Source organism: Symphalangus syndactylus, chromosome 1 (genome assembly GCF_028878055.3).
Source record: "Symphalangus syndactylus isolate Jambi chromosome 1, NHGRI_mSymSyn1-v2.1_pri, whole genome shotgun sequence".
Taxonomy (NCBI): Eukaryota; Metazoa; Chordata; class Mammalia; order Primates; family Hylobatidae; genus Symphalangus; species Symphalangus syndactylus.
In genome coordinates, this window is record NC_072423.2 from 111,885,932 (window position 1) to 111,901,571 (window position 15,640).

The window sequence follows — 15,640 nt, forward strand, 5'->3', positions numbered from 1 at the left end:
TTAGCCAAGTTTGGCCGGGTGTGGTTGCTCATGCCTGTAATCCCAGCATTTTGGGAGGCCAAGGCGAGTGGATTGCTTGAGCTCAGGAGTTCTAGACCAGCCTGGGCAACATGGCAAAACTCCCATCTCTACCAAAAATACAGAAAATTGGCTGGGCATGGTGGTGCATGACTGTGTTCCCAGCTACTCAGGAGGCTGAGGCTGGAGGATCACTTGAGCCCAGGAGGCAGAGGTTGCAGTGAGCCGTGTGCCACTGCACTCTAGCCTGGGCAACAGCACAGACCCCATCACAAAAAAAAAAAAAAAAAAAAAAAAATTTAGCCAAGCTTGACTCTGTCATCCATGCTGGAGTGCGGTAGCATGATCACGGCTCACTGCAGTCTGGACTTCCTGGGCTCAAGTGATCCTCCTGCACCAGCCTCCTGAGTAGCTTGGACTACAGCTACTAAGCCCAACTAATTTTTTTAGTTTTTATTTTTTTGAGGCGGAGTCTTGCTCTGTCACCCAGGCTGGAATGCAGTGGTGTGATCAGAGGCTCACTGCAACCTCAACCTCCCGTGCTTAAGGGATCCTCCCACCTCAGCCTCCTGAGTAGCTGGGACTACAGGCTGCAGAGTAGAGTGGCACAATCATAGCTCAGTGCAGCCTTGAACTCCTGGGCGCAATTGATGCTGCCATTTCAGCCTCTGGAGTAGCTGGGACTACAGGCATACACCACCATGCCTGGCTAATATTTTTACTTTTTGTTGGGAGAGCGGTCTTCCTATGTTGCCTAGGTTAGTCTCAAACTCCTGGCCTCAAGTGATCCTCCTGCCATAGCCTCCTGATTTAGGATTACGGGCATGAGCCACAGCACTTAGCACCTCATTTCATTTTAATTTCAAGTAAAATTTAATACTTTTTTTAAAAAAAGATGTTGACAATTGTTATATCTGAATGACAGAATTGTTGTGGGGTTTTTTTTTTTAGTTTTGTTTCCAAATTCTTTTTTTTTTTTTTTTTTTTTTTTTTTTTGAGACCGAGTCTCGTTCTATCGCCTGGGCTGGAGGGCAGTGGCATGATCTCGGCTCACTGCAACCACTGCCTCCCAGGTTCAAGTGGTTCTCCTGCCTCAGCCTTCTGAGCTAATTTTTTTTGTATTTTTAGGAGAGAAAGGGTTTCACCATGTTGGTTGGCCAGGATGGTCTCAATCTCTTGACCTCGTGATCCGCCCGCCTCGGCCTCCCAAAGTGCTGGGATTACAGGTGTCAGCTACTGCGCCCGGCCTTTTTCCAAATTCTTAATATGATTATTTAGTAATTTTCTACCCAATGAAAAAGTTTGGCTCTTATATAAATTAAAAAAATTGAAGGGAAGTAATATAAATAACATTTAATTTCTTTCTTTTTTTTTTTTTTTTTTTTTCGAGACAGAGTTTTGCTCTTTCACCCAGGCTGGAGTGCAGTGGTGCGATCTTGGCTCACTGCAACCTCCACCTCCCTGGTTGAAGCGATTCTACTGCCACAGCCTCCCGAGTAGCTGGGATTACAGGCACTCGCCAACACACCCAGCTAATTTTCGTATCTTTAGTAGAGGCGGGGTTTCGCCATGTTGCCCAGGCTAGTCTCGAACTCCTGACCTGAGGTGATCCACCCTCTTCAGCTTCCCAAAGTGCTAGGATTACAGGCGTGAGCCACAGTGCCCGGCCGACATATTTAATTTCTTACTGACTTACTTTATACTTAGTAATAAAGGATATAAGCATGTAAAGTCTGATTTTTTAATTCATTATGTTGACATTAATAAAGAAATGTCAGAAAATACCTTAAATTTACTGTTTTTTTTTTGAGTCGGAGTCTAGCTCTGTCCCTCAGGCTGGAGTGCAGTGACACTATCTCAGCTCACTGCAAGCTCCGCCTCCTGGATTCACACCATTCTCCTGCCTTAACCTCCCAAGTAGCTGGGACTACAGGTGCCCACCACCACACCCAGCTAATTTTTTTGTATTTTTTAGTAGAGACGGGGTTTCACCATGTTAGCCAGGATGGTCTTGATCTTCTGACCTTGTGATCTGCCCACCTCGGCCTCTCAAAGTGCTGGGATTACAGGCGTGAGCCACCGCACCCAGCCCTTAAATTTACTCTTAACTCTTACTCCCCTAATTTTAAATTCTTACTATTTTGGATATAAAGTGACATCAGATTATTTGTAATTTTGTTCATTTCTGGAGTGACGGACAGGTGCCACCACTTAGGAGGTGGATTGGGAAGTTCTAACTCCGTAGTATTTCTGCTAACAATAGCCATTAGCCACATTAGCCATTTAATTGTTTATTTTGGAAGCCTGAGCATTGATAAGTAATTTCTGTCTTTCTTTTTTTTTTGAGACAGAGTCTCTGTCACTGAGGCTGGAGTGCAGTGCCGTGTTCTCGGTTCACTGCAACCTCCGTCCCCCAGGTTCAAGCTATTATCCCTACCTCAGCCTCCTGAGTCGCTGGGATTACAGGTGTGCACCACCACGTCTGGGTAATTTTTGTATTTTTATTAGAGATAGGGTTTAACCATGTTGGCCAGGCTGGTCTCAAACTCCTTATCTCAGGTGATCCACCTGCCTTGGCCTCCCAAAATGCTAGGATTACAGGCATGACCCACCTCACTTGGCCTGATAAATGATTTCTAAGAAAAATCAATTGATCAGATAATAACCCATTTTAAAAGAAGAAAAATCAGCTGGGTGCAGTGGCTCATGCCTGTAATCTCAGCACTTTGGGATGCCTAGGTGTCCATATCACTTAAGGTCAGGGGTTCGAGACCAGCCTGGCCAACGTGGTGAAACCTCGTCTCAACTAAAAATATGAAAATTAGCCAGGCATGGTGGCAGGTGCCAGTAATCCCAGCTACTCAGCAGGCTGAGGCAGGAGAATTGCTTGAACCCGGGAGGAGGAGGTTGCAGTGAGCCAAGATTGCACCACTGCATTCCAGCCTAGGTGACAGAGTGAGACTCTTGTCTCAACAACAAAAAAAAAGAAAAGTCAATTAAGAAATACAGTAAAGCATAAGGCATATGAGCTATGATTCAGTGATAGTAACCAGATTTTTGACATTTTGTTTTAAGCAAGCCATATTATAATTTAAAAACATACTGTGTTTAACACAATAGTAGTGGTTCTTTTTTTTTTCCTTACCCTTATTTTTTCCTGAGATGAGGGTCTTACTGTCACTCATGCCAGAGTACAGTGACACGATCTTGCGTCACTGCAACCTCTGCCTCTTGAGTTCAAGTAGTTCTCCCACCTCAGCCTCCTGAGTCGCTGGGACCACAGTTGGCTCACAACCACATCTGGCTAATTTTTTTGTATTCTTGGTAGAGACGGGGTTTCACTACATTGCCCAGGCTGGTCTCGAACTCCTGAGCTCAAGCAGTCTGCCAGCTTTAGCCTCCCAAAGTGCTGAGGTTATAGGCATGAGCTACCATTCCTGGCCAGCAGTGATTCACAAATGGTAGTTCAGGAGACTCGTAGGGGCCTGTAATCCCAGCACTTTGGAAGGCCAAGGCAGGCGGATCATGAGCTCAGGAGATCGAGACCATCCTGGCTAACAAGGTGAAACCCCATCTCTAATAAAAATACAAAACAAAAATCAGCGGGCATGGTGGCGGGTGCCTGTAGTCCCAGCTACTTAGGAGGCTGAGGCAGAAGAATGGCGTAAACCCGGAAAGTGGAGCTTGTAGTGAGCTGAGATCATGCCACTGCACTCCAGCCTGGGCAACAGAGGGAGACTCCGTCTCAAAAAAAGAAGAGACTCCTGGTGGCCTCCAAGCACCTTTTAGGGTTCCTCAGGGTCACAGCTGTTTTTATTACAATGCCAGTGTATTATTTGCCTTTTTCACTTTCATTCTCTCCTGACCACGTACTGGAGTTTTGCAGAGGCCATGTGTGATGTATGATAGCACAACAGATTGAGTGCGGAAGCAGATAGGATAATTCAGCTACCTTATATTAAGTCAGCCGTTAAAGAGGTTTGCAAAAATAGGTCGGGCGCAGTGGCTCACGCCTGTAATCCTAACACTTTGGGATGCCAAGGTAGGCAGATCACTTTGAGGTCAGGCGTTCGAGACCAGCCTGGCCAACATGGCAAAAACCGTGTCTCTACTAAAAATACAAAAATTAGTCGGACATGGCGGCATGCCCCTGTACTCCCAGCTACTTGGGAGGCTGAAGCAGGAGAAAAGAGGTTTCCAAAACTGTAAAACAATGCAATTCTTATTATAATTATTTTGGCAAATAGTTATTTTTCATAAGAATATGTTATTTGTTGGCCGGGCACGGTGGCTCACGCTTGTAATCCCAGCACTTTGGGAGGCCGAGGCGGGCGGATCACGAGGTCAGGAGATCGAGACCACAGTGAAACCCCGTCTCTACTAAAAATACAAAAAATTAGCCGGGCGTGGTGGCGGGCGCCTGTAGTCCCAGCTACTCGGAGAGGCTGAGGCAGGAGAATGGCGTGAACCCGGGAGGCAGAGCTTGCAGTGAGCTGAGATCGCACCACTGCACTCCAGCCTGGGTGACAGAGCGAGACTCCGTTTCAAAAAAAAAAAAAAAGAATATGTTATTTGTTTATGTTAACATATAATGGCTTTATTTTTGTTTGTTTGTTTGTTTCTAGAACAAGTCTTGCTTTGTCCCCCAGGCTGGCATGAGTGACGCGATCTCGGCTCACTGCAACCTCTGCCTCCTGGGTTCAAGCTGTTCTCCTGTCTCAGCCTCCTGATTAGCTAGGATTACAGGCAGGCGTAACCATGCCCAGCTAATTTTTGTGTTTTTGGTAGAGACAGGGTTTCATCATGTTGGCCAGGCTGGTCTGGAACTCCTGACCTCGTGTCCACCGGCCTCAGCCTCCCAAAGTGCTGGGATTACAGGTGTGAGCCACTGCATCTGGTCAACTACACCAATTTAACATGCCCACCAGCAGTTTCAAGTTGTCCCTATCCTCATCTATACTTGTTGTTATCTGTCTTTTTTAGTTATAACCTATTAGATATAAAGTGGTTTCTCATTGTGGCTTTGATTGGAATTTCCTTCACAGCTAGTGATATGGAGCAGCTTTTTATGTGGTTCTTGGCCATTTACATATATTCTTTTTTGGGAGATAGAGTTTCACTCTTGTCCATGCTATGGTGCAGTGGTGTGATCTCGGCTCACTGCAATCCCCACCTCCCGGGTTTAAGTAGTTCACCTGCCTCAACCTCCCAAGTAGCTTGGATTACAGGCATGCACCACCATGCCCGGCTAATTTTGTATTTGTAGTAGAGACGGTGTTTCACCATGTTGGTCAGGCTGGTCTCAAACTCCTGACCTCAGGTGATCCACACACCTCAGCCTCCCACCAAGCTGGGATTACAGGCATGAGCAACTGTGCCTGGCCTGACTTTCTGCCTTCTCGTTTTCTACCTTTCTAATTCCTACCTGTGGTTAGGGTAATTTATCTATGTGTCTGATGGTAAAAGCTGTTTTTAAAAAATTGCATACTATGTATTTTTTTCTTTTCATGCTCTTTCGCATGCTGACATAATAATAAGACAGTAACTGTATTCTTATCAGAAACATGTCATCCAGGTTATGGTAATATTGCTCAGATTAAATTATTGAGATTCTGTTTATTTAAATGCCTTTCCCATTAAACATATGTTAAGTAAGCACTCTAAAGCAGTGGTCCCCAGTGTTGTTGTTTTTTTTTTTTTTTTGAGACGGAATCTCGCTCTGTCACCCGGGTGGGAGTGCAGTGGCGCTACCTCGGCTCACTGCAAGCTCCGCCTCCTGGGTTCACGCCATTCTCCTGCCTCAGCTTCCTGAGTAGCTGGGACTACAGGCACCGGCTACCACGCCTGGCTAATTTTTTGTATTTTTAGTAGAGGTGGAGTTTCACCGTGTTAACCAGGATAGTCTCGATCTCCTGACCTCGTGATCCACCCGCCTCGGCCTCCTAAAGTGCTGGGATTACAGGCGTGAGCCACCACGCCCAGCCTGGTCCCCAACGTTTTTTTTGCACCAGGGACTCATTTTGTGGAAGACAATTTTCCACAGACATTGATGGAGGGGGTGGTTTGGGATGAAACTGTTTCACCTCACATCATTAGGCATTAGATTTTTTTTTTTTTTTAAAGACAGAGGCTCACTCACCCAGGCTGTGATGCAGTGGTGCTCTCTCTGCTCACTTCAACTTCCGTCTCCTGGGTTCAAGCTGTTCTGCCTCAGCCTCCCAGGTAACTGGGATTACAGGCATGCACCACCATGCCTGGCTAATTTGTTGTATTTTTAGTAGAAGTAGAGGTGGGGTTTCACCATGTTGGCCAGGCTGGTCTTGAACTCCTGGCCTCAAGTGATCTTCCCTCCTCAGCCTCCCAGAGTACTGGGATTACAGGTGTGAACCAATGCACCTGACCAGGCATTAGATTCTAATAAGGAGCATGCAGCCTAGATACCTCACATTTGCAGTTCACAATAGGGTTTGTGCTCCTACAAGAATCTAATGCCACCATTGATCTGACAGGAGGCAGAGCTCAGGCAGTAATGCTCACTTGCTGCTCACCTCTGTGCTGTGTCGTTCGCCTACGGACCAGTACTAGTCCTTGGCCCCAGGGTTGGGGACTTCTGCCCAAAAAATCAGGCTGGGGGCTGGGTATGGTGGCTCACGCTTATAATCCCAGCACTTTGGGAGGCCGAGGCTGGTGGATCACCTGAGGTCAGGAGCTTTGGACCAGCCTGGCCAACAAGGTGAAACCCCGTCTCTACTAAAAATACAAAAATTAGGGCCGGGCGCAGTGGCTCACACCTGTAATCCCAGCACTTTGGGAGGCCAAGGCAGGCAGATGACGAGGTCAGGAGATTGAGACCATCCTGGCTAACACGGTGAAACTCCATCTCTACTAACAATACGAAAAATTAGCCGATCGTGGTGGTGGGCGCCTGTGGCCCCAGCTACTTGGGCAGCTGAAGCACGAGAATGGCATGAACCTGGGAGGCGGAGCTTTCAGTGAGCCGAGATCACACCACTGCACTCCAGTCTGGGCGACAGAGCGAGACTCGGTCTCAAAAAATTATATATATATAAAAATTAGGTCTGGGCGTGGTGGCTCACACCTGTAATCCCAGCACTTTGGGAGTCCGAGGTGGGCAATCATGAGGTCAGGAGATCAAGACCATCCTGGCTAACACGGTGAAACCCCATCTCTACTAAAAATACAAAAAATCAGCCTGATGTGGTGGCACACGCCTGTAGTCCCAGCTACTCGGGAGGCTGAGGCAGGAGAATCGCCTGAACCGGGGAAGTGGAGGTTGCAGTGAGCCAAGATCGCACCACTGCACTCTAGCCTGGGTGACAGAGCGAGACTCTGTCTCAAAAAAAAAAAAAAAAAAAAAAATTAGCTGGGTGTGGTGGCAGGCACATGTAATCCCAGCTACTTGGGAGGCTAAGGCAGGAGAATAGCTTGAACCCGGGATGCAGAGATTACGGTGAGCCGTGACTACCATATCACTCCAGCCTGGGGAACGAGCAAAACTCCATCTCAAAAAAAAAAAAAAAAAAAAAAAGTCCAGGCATGGTGGCTCAAGCCTGTAATCCTAGCACTTTGGGAGGCCAAGGTGGGCAGATCACAAGGTCAAGAGATCGAGACCATCCTGGCCAACCAACGTGGTGAAACCCCGTCTCTACTAAAAATACAGAAATTAGCTGGGGGTGGTGGCACGCGTCTGTAGTCCCAGCTACTCAGGAGGCTGAGGCAGGAGAATAGCTTCAACACGAGAGGCGGAGGTTGCAATGAGCTGAGATCAGACTACTGCACTCCAGCCTGGTAACACAGCGAGACTCCATCTAAAAAAAAAAAAAATTAGCTGGATGTGGTGGTGGTGTACCTGTAGTTCTAGCTATTTAGCATGCTGAGGTGGGAGGGTCACTTGAGGAGTTTGAAGTTTAAAGTGCCCTATCATCTTACCACAGTACTCTAACGTGGGCAACAGAGCAAGACTCTATCTTTAGAGAAAAAAAGGGCCCCGTGTGGTGGCTCACGTCTGTAATCCCAGCACTTTGGGAGGCCGAGGCAGGTGGATCATCTGAGGTCAGGAGTTCAGGACCAGCCTGGCTAAATGGCAAAACCCCTTCTCTAGTAAAAATACAAAAATTAGCTGGACATGCTGATGAGCGCCTGTAATCCTATCTACTCAGGATGCTGAGGCAGGAGAATTGCTTGAATTTGTGAGGTGGAGGTTGCGGTGAGCTGAGATCATGTTATTGCACTCCAGCCTGGGCATCAAGAGTGAAACTCCATTTCAAGGCCGGGCGCGGTAGCTCACGCCTGTAATCCCAGCACTTTGGGAGGCCAAGGCGGGCGGATCACGAGGTCAGAAGATGGAGACCATCCTGGCTAACATGGTGAAACCCAGTCTCTACTAAAAATACAAAAAAAATTAGCCGGGTGTGGTGGCAGGCACCTGTAGTCCCAGCTACCCAGGAGGCTGAGGCAGGAGAATGGTGTGAACCTGGCAGGCAGAGCTTGCAGAGAGCTGAGATGGCACCACTGTACTCCAGCCTGGGCGACAAAGCGAGACTCCGTCTCAAAAAAAAAAAAAAAAAAAGAGTGTAACTCCATCTCAAAAAAATTTTTAAAATGCCAGCTGTGGTGGCTCATGCCTATAATCTCAACACTTTTGGAGGTCAAGGTGGGCGGATCACCTGAGGTCAGGAGTTCGAGACCAGCCTGACCAACATGGAGAAATCCCGTCTCTACTAAAAATGCAAAATTAGCTGGGCGTGGTGATGCATGCCTGTAATCCTACCTACTCAGGAGGCTGAGGCAAGAGAATTGCTTGAACCCAGGAGGTTGAGGTTGTGGTGAGCCAAGATCATGCCATTGCACTCCAGCCTGGGCAACGAGCAAAACTGTCTCAAAGAAAATGAAAATAAAAATGCTGGCTGTTTTGGCTCACACCTGTAATCCCAGAACTCTGGGAGGCCGAGGTGGGTGGACCAGTTGAGGTCAGGAGTTCAAGATTAGCCTGGCCAACATAGTGAAACCTCGTCTTTACTAAAAATACAAAAATTAGCTGGATGTGGTGGCACATGTCTATAATCCCAGATACTCGGGAGGCTGGCTTCAAGAATTGCTTGAACCTGAGAGGTGGAGATTGCAGTGAGCTGAGATGGCACCACTGCATTCCAGCCTGGGCGACAGAGTGAGAGTTTGGGAAAAAAACCAAAGTTTTGATATTTCCTTGTTAGACTCCAGCATGTCTGTAATCCCAGCTAGTCTAGTAAACTGAGGCAGGAGAATCACTTGATCCCAGCAGGCGGAGGTTGCAGTGAGCTGAGATTGCGCCACTGCATTCCAGCCTGGGCAACAGAGCGAGTCTGTCTTAAAAAAAAAAAAAAAATTCTTTTTTGATATTTCCCTTTTAGACCCCAGTTAATTGTCTTGCTTGCTCTCTGGGGTGGATATATGTCCCTGTTATTGTAATGTGCTGCTGGACAATTCTGCATCTAGTCTTATGTATTGTGTCCTTAGAAGCCTTGAGTATGCCAATGTTTTCTCACATTGTGCGGGTCCCTGTCTGGGATCTGCTTTCTTTCTTTCCTTGGGTGCTGGATTTTCAGTGCTACCTGGTTCACTCACTGATGAATCTTCTTGCTTACAGGTCCAGGTGCAGGTACAGCAGTCTCCACAACAGGTCTCGGCTCAGCAGCTCTCCCCACAACTCACCGTTCACCAGCCTACTGAGCAACCCATCCAGGTCCAGGTGCAGATCCAAGGCCAGGCACCACAGTCAGCAGCCCCCTCCATTCAGACCCCGTCTCTGCAGAGTCCCAGTCCCTCGCAGCTGCAAGCAGCTCAGATCCAGGTGCAGCACGTGCAAGCGGCCCAGCAGATCCAGGCTGCAGAAATCCCGGAGGAGCACATCCCACATCAGCAAATCCAGGCTCAGCTGGTGGCTGGCCAGTCTCTTGCTGGTGGTCAGCAGATCCAAATCCAGACCGTGGGTGCCCTTTCCCCACCACCATCCCAGCAGGGCTCACCCCGGGAAGGGGAGCGGCGGGTTGGCACGGCCAGTGTCCTCCAGCCAGTGAAGAAGCGCAAAGTGGACATGCCCATCACTGTGTCCTACGCCATCTCAGGGCAGCCGGTGGCCACCGTGCTGGCCATTCCACAGGGCCAGCAGCAGAGTTATGTGTCTTTGAGGCCAGACTTACTGACAGTAGACAGTGCCCACCTGTACAGTGCCACTGGGACCATTACTAGCCCTACAGGAGAAACCTGGACCATCCCTGTTTATTCTGCCCAGCCCCGGGGGGACCCTCAGCAGCAGAGCATTACCCACATTGCCATTCCCCAGGAAGCCTACAACGCAGTTCACGTCAGTGGCTCACCCACGGCCCTGGCAGCTGTTAAGCTGGAGGATGACAAGGAGAAGATGGTGGGCACCACATCTGTAGTGAAAAACTCCCATGAAGAGGTAGTGCAGACCCTTGCAAACTCTCTCTTTCCAGCACAGTTCATGAATGGCAACATCCACATTCCAGTGGCTGTGCAGGCTGTGGCAGGCACGTACCAGAATACGGCTCAAACTGTCCATATATGGGACCCCCAACAGCAGCCACAGCAGCAAACTCCCCAGGAGCAGACGCCACCACCACAGCAGCAGCAGCAGCAACTCCAAGTTACTTGTTCAGTAAGTGAAGACTTAGTAGGGCAGGCAGCCTGGTCCCTCAGGGCCCAGTGCAGCACAGAGCTTGCCTCGCAACCTCTGGCTTATTTACTGCTGTTACTCTTACAGTGAAACAGTATTTAGTATTTGGGAGAAGAGGGGGAGAAACATCACCTGAGGCTATGCAACAGAAAAAAAAGTTTATCCTGGTACCTGGAGGTAAATGAGATGGCCAGGAATTGCTTTGGAGTTTTGGAGACATTTTGGGTTTAAGTACCATGGACACTTCATTGTAATCTCTTCTCAGGAAGAGTAAAGTTACAGGTGTAGATGAATGGGACACCGCAAGTATGTCCCAGGTGCTGCTTCCTTGTATCGTAAGTAAATGGTTTTAGCAAAACACTTGTAGTTTATCACATAGATTACAAACTCCACTGGAGAGGCTGTGAGATTGTTCATTCTGTTTTTCATCTTTGGGCACACAGTGTGGGTGAATTAGAAAAGCTAAAATACCTCTTAAGGAGCCTGTTAAAAGTGATCACCATTGGGAGGCTTGAATATGCCATCTATGCGGTGGGACCTCCAAGAGTTTTTGTGTTACAGGGGCGGCCGGGCGAGGTGGCGCATGTCTGTAATCTCAGCACTTTGGCAGGCCGAGGCGGGCGGATCACAAGGTCAGGAGTTCGAGACCAGCCTGGCCAATATGATGAAACCCTGTCTCTACTAAGATACAAAAATTAGCTGGGCATGGTGGCGGGTACTTGTAATCCCAGCTACTCAGGAGGCTGAGGCAGGAGAATCACTTGAACCCAGGAGGCAGAGGTTGCAGTGAGCTGAGATTGCGCCATTGCATTCCAGCCTGGACAACAAGAGCAAAACTCTGTCAAAAGAAAAAAATAGAGGCCAGGCACGGTGGCTCACGCATGTTACCCCGGCACTTTGGGAGGCCAAGGCGGGTGAATCACCAGAGGTCAGGAGTTTGAGATCAGCTTGGCCAACATGGTGAAACCCCGTCTCTACTAAAAATACAAAAATTAGCTGGGTGTGGTGGCACACACCTGTAATCCCAGGTAATCCTACTCGGGAGGCTGAAGCAGGAGAATTGCTTGAACCTGGGAAGCAGAGGTTGCAGTGAGCTGAGATCGTGCCACTGCGACTCCAACCTGGGGCAACAGAGCAAGACTTTGTCTGAAAACAAACAAAAAAACTATTAGTGCTGGGTGCAGTGGCAGTTGCCTATAATCCCAGCATTCTTCGAGGCTGAGGTGGGAGGAATGCTTGAGCCCAGCAGTTTGAGATCAGCCTGGAAGATAGGAAGACCCTATCTCTACAAAAAATTTAAAAATATAGTCTAGTGTGGTGGCACATACCTGTGGTCCCAGCGTAGATGCGAGGGTTGCATGAGCCTGGGAGGTTGAGGCTGCTATAATCATGCCATTGCATTTCAGCCTAGAGAACAGAGTGAGACCCTGTCTAAAAGAACTGATTGGTGAAATATCTGGTCCTGTTAGAGTGGGATATAGGGCCTCTGGTCTTATGGGACTGATGAAGGTGCTGTGCCTCAGTGGGCATAGGCTCCTGGGCATGCATATGTTTGCGGGAGCTGGTACAAACAAGTTAGATAAGGGACTGCACTTGGAAACATGGGCTGTAAGTGATTAATTAAGCAAAGGTTGACCAGGTGGTTTCATTGAGGCAACATCATATTATCCTAGGTGACATTATTAAGGTCCTGCTAAATATCTAGCTTTTGGGCCTAGAAATAGAACAAGACAAGATTTTTTGCTTCGTATAGCTTAGAGTCTAGTTGTGAAAAGTAAGAACTTAGGATTTCTTTTCCTTCAAATTATTTATAAGGCAGAATAATTACGACATATACACAAAGACAAACTGGGAATTTAGAAATTCTAGGTTAAAAAGTTAACAGAGGCGTCTTTGTGGACAAAATGACGTTTGAACTGTAGTTTATTTACTTTTGAGACAGGTTGTTGCTTTGTTTCCCAGGTAGGAGTATGGTAGTGATCATAATTCACTGTAGCCTCAAACTCCTGAGCTCATAAAATCCTCCCGCCTCAGCCTCCCAAGTAGCTGGGACTATAGGCACAGACTACCACACTCAGCATATATATATATTTGTAGAGACAGGGTCTCACTGTGTTGCCCAGGCTGCTCTTGAACTCCTGGCCTCAAGTGATCCTCCCACTTTGGCCTCCCAGAGTGCTGGGATTACAGGCATGAGCCATTGCACCCTGCCTTGAACTGTTGAACTGTAGTTTATAGTATAGATAAACAAAAGAATGGAACAGCATAAATACAGAGCCAAGGATGGACAGAAGGGACATGGCCTAAGGCAACTTGAGAAGGGAACTATGGGAATGGAGTTAGTGTTGGGGGGCAGGGGTGGGGTTGTTGTCTTCCTAAAGTAGAACTGAGTTTGATCTAATCTGTGGTAGGAAACCAGGAATTTCCTAGATTCGTGGTAACAGGAGGAATCAAGTAGATGTGTGTAGAATTGACTGCATATAGGAGAAACCAGCCAGTAGATTTGTAATAGGTCCCTATGCTCAGCTTTTGTTCACAGAGATGGAGCCCATTAGGCCTCCCCTAGCTCTCCTGGGCCTGATGGTCCAATTGCAAGTCAGTGCCTCATTTGGTACTTAGTGGTCTCTGTTTATAATTTCCATGTCTGGGTCTTCAGCAGAAGATCCTTTCTGGAGTTCATTTTAGTGGGCCAGTGTTCTTCAGAGGCTGTATCTGATTTGGGAAAGTCTTAGAGTGATTTACATGAAGTTATTATTACCAGAAATAGAAAAATTGTGAAGAATCCCAATTTTCCATCCCAAGGGAAAGATGCCAAGGGAAAGATGAGTTTGTCTATATATACCACAAACATCCCTCTGTCCTCTTACGCAGGCTCTGTGCTAGGAGCTGGGGAATAGAGATGAATAAGACAGTCTTTTCTACCCTTGGACCACTTTACAGCACGTGCAGAAGACAGTCAAGTTGAACCTTAAGGGGAGCTAGTGACAAAATGTGTTCCTTCATCTGCCACAAGTTGGAGAGGGCCATACCTTTTATAAAAGCTATATCTCCTGTCTTTAAAACCAGATTTATGGTGAAATCTCACTTCCTCACACCAGCCGCCATCTGTGGCCCCATTTCTCTCTTCTACTTTATTGCCAGAACTCTAAAAAAGCATTATCTACACAAGCTGGACTCCAGATGCTGTGAAATTTTCCCTTCAACTCATGACTAAATCTGTTCTTGTCAAGTTCAGCAGTGACCCCCCCTATAGCCAATTCAGAGCAGCAAGTATGTTTTTATCCTACAGCAACATACAACACAGCAGCCCATTATTGAGACTCTTTTTCTTTTTTTCTTTTTTTTGAGACGGGGTCTCATTCTGTCGCCCAGGCTGGAGTGCAGTTGTGCGATCTCGGCTCACTGCAACCTCCGCCTCCCGAGTTCACACCATTCTCCTGCCTCAGCCTTCCGAGTAGCTGGGACTACAGGCGCCCGCCACCACACCCGGCTAATTTTTTGTATTTTTAGTAGAGACGAGGTTTCACCGTCTTAGCCAGGATGGTCTCGATCTCCTGACCTTGTGATCCGCCTGCCTCGGCCTCCCAAAGTGCTGGGATTACAGGTGTGAGCCACCGCGCCCGGCCGAGATTTTCTTTAGACTTGCATGTTATTACACATTCCTGATTTTCCTCCTACTCATCTGAGTCTTCTTTATTCCCAGGAGGCTTACTGGTGCCTTCTCCTCCTCTCTCTGAATCATACATGTTGATGTTCCTCAGGGTTCAGTACTTGGCCATCTTCTCCCTAAGGGATTTCTTTCCATTGCCATGGTTTTCAGCATCCTCCAGATGATTCTTGCGGCTGCTGAAGATGATAATCACTGATACTATCTGTCAGTACTACTGTTCTTGATGTTTAACATATTCTTCTAATTTTCACATTAACCTTATGAAGTATGTACTGATACTTCTATTTTACAGATGAGGAAACTCAGGCACAGAGAGATTAAGTGACAAGGCCAAAGCCATGCTTAAAAAGTGGCAGAATTGGCCAGGCGCGGTGGCTCACGCCTATAATCTCAGCACTTTTGGAGGCTGAGGTGGGTAGATCACAAGGTCAGGAGTTAAAGACCAGCCTGGCCAAGATGGTGAAACCCCGTCTCTACTAAAAATACCAAAAAAAAAAAAAAAAAAAAAAAAAAGCCGGGCGTGGTGGTGGGTGCCTATAATCCCAGCTACCTGGGAGGCTGAGGCACAGAATTGTCTGAACCTGGGAGGTGGAGGTTGCAATGAGCCGAGATCGCGCCACTGCACTCCAGGCCTGGGCAACAGAGTGAAACTCCATCTCAAAAAAAAAAAAAAAAAAAAAAGTGGCAGAATTGATATTCAACCCTGCATGGGCTGGCCCTGGAGCCTGTGTCTTAATCCCTGTGTTGCACTGACACATAGTCCAAGTCTCTCGGCCATGCCTTCCTCTGTTTGGAACCTTTTCCACATACTCAGCTGCCTACTTAGCATTTACTTGGACTTATTGACAATACCTCAGATCTTCATTGGCACCATTTCTAAAACTGTCAAAAACTTCCCTGTCTCAAAAAGTGGTGCTGCTCTCCGCCCAGTCGTTCAAACCAGAAACCCAGGAGTCATCTCTGTGTCTGCTTTCCCTTACTCCTCACAACCAGTTCATCAACAAGCCATGTTGCTTCTACCATCACACCTCTCAAAATCTCTTATATCATCTCCACTGCCACCGCTATAGTCTAGGCCACCAGTACTTGCTTCCATTCTCGTTCTTCAATTTATTCTTCATAGAACAATGAGAATAATCATAAAATGTAAGATTATGTCACTTCCTAGCTTAAAACTTTCCAAGGGCTTCCATTATATGTAGGAACAAATTTACACCACAATGTACAATACTCTGTATGAGTAGCTTTCAACCTGG

At 47.4% G+C, this 15,640-nt stretch overlaps 1 protein-coding gene across 6 annotated transcripts in view; it reads left to right on the plus strand.

Moving 5' to 3' along the window:
* Positions 1-15,640, plus strand: part of QRICH1 (glutamine rich 1) — a 62,237-nt gene that overhangs the window by 25,697 nt on the left and 20,900 nt on the right. For all 6 annotated transcript variants that reach the window (XM_055277755.2, XM_055277765.2, XM_055277785.2 and 3 more), the window contains one exon: positions 9,665-10,696. In XM_055277755.2, the coding sequence (XP_055133730.1) occupies positions 9,665-10,696 (1,032 nt within the window). The remainder of the gene's footprint in view (positions 1-9,664; positions 10,697-15,640) is intronic.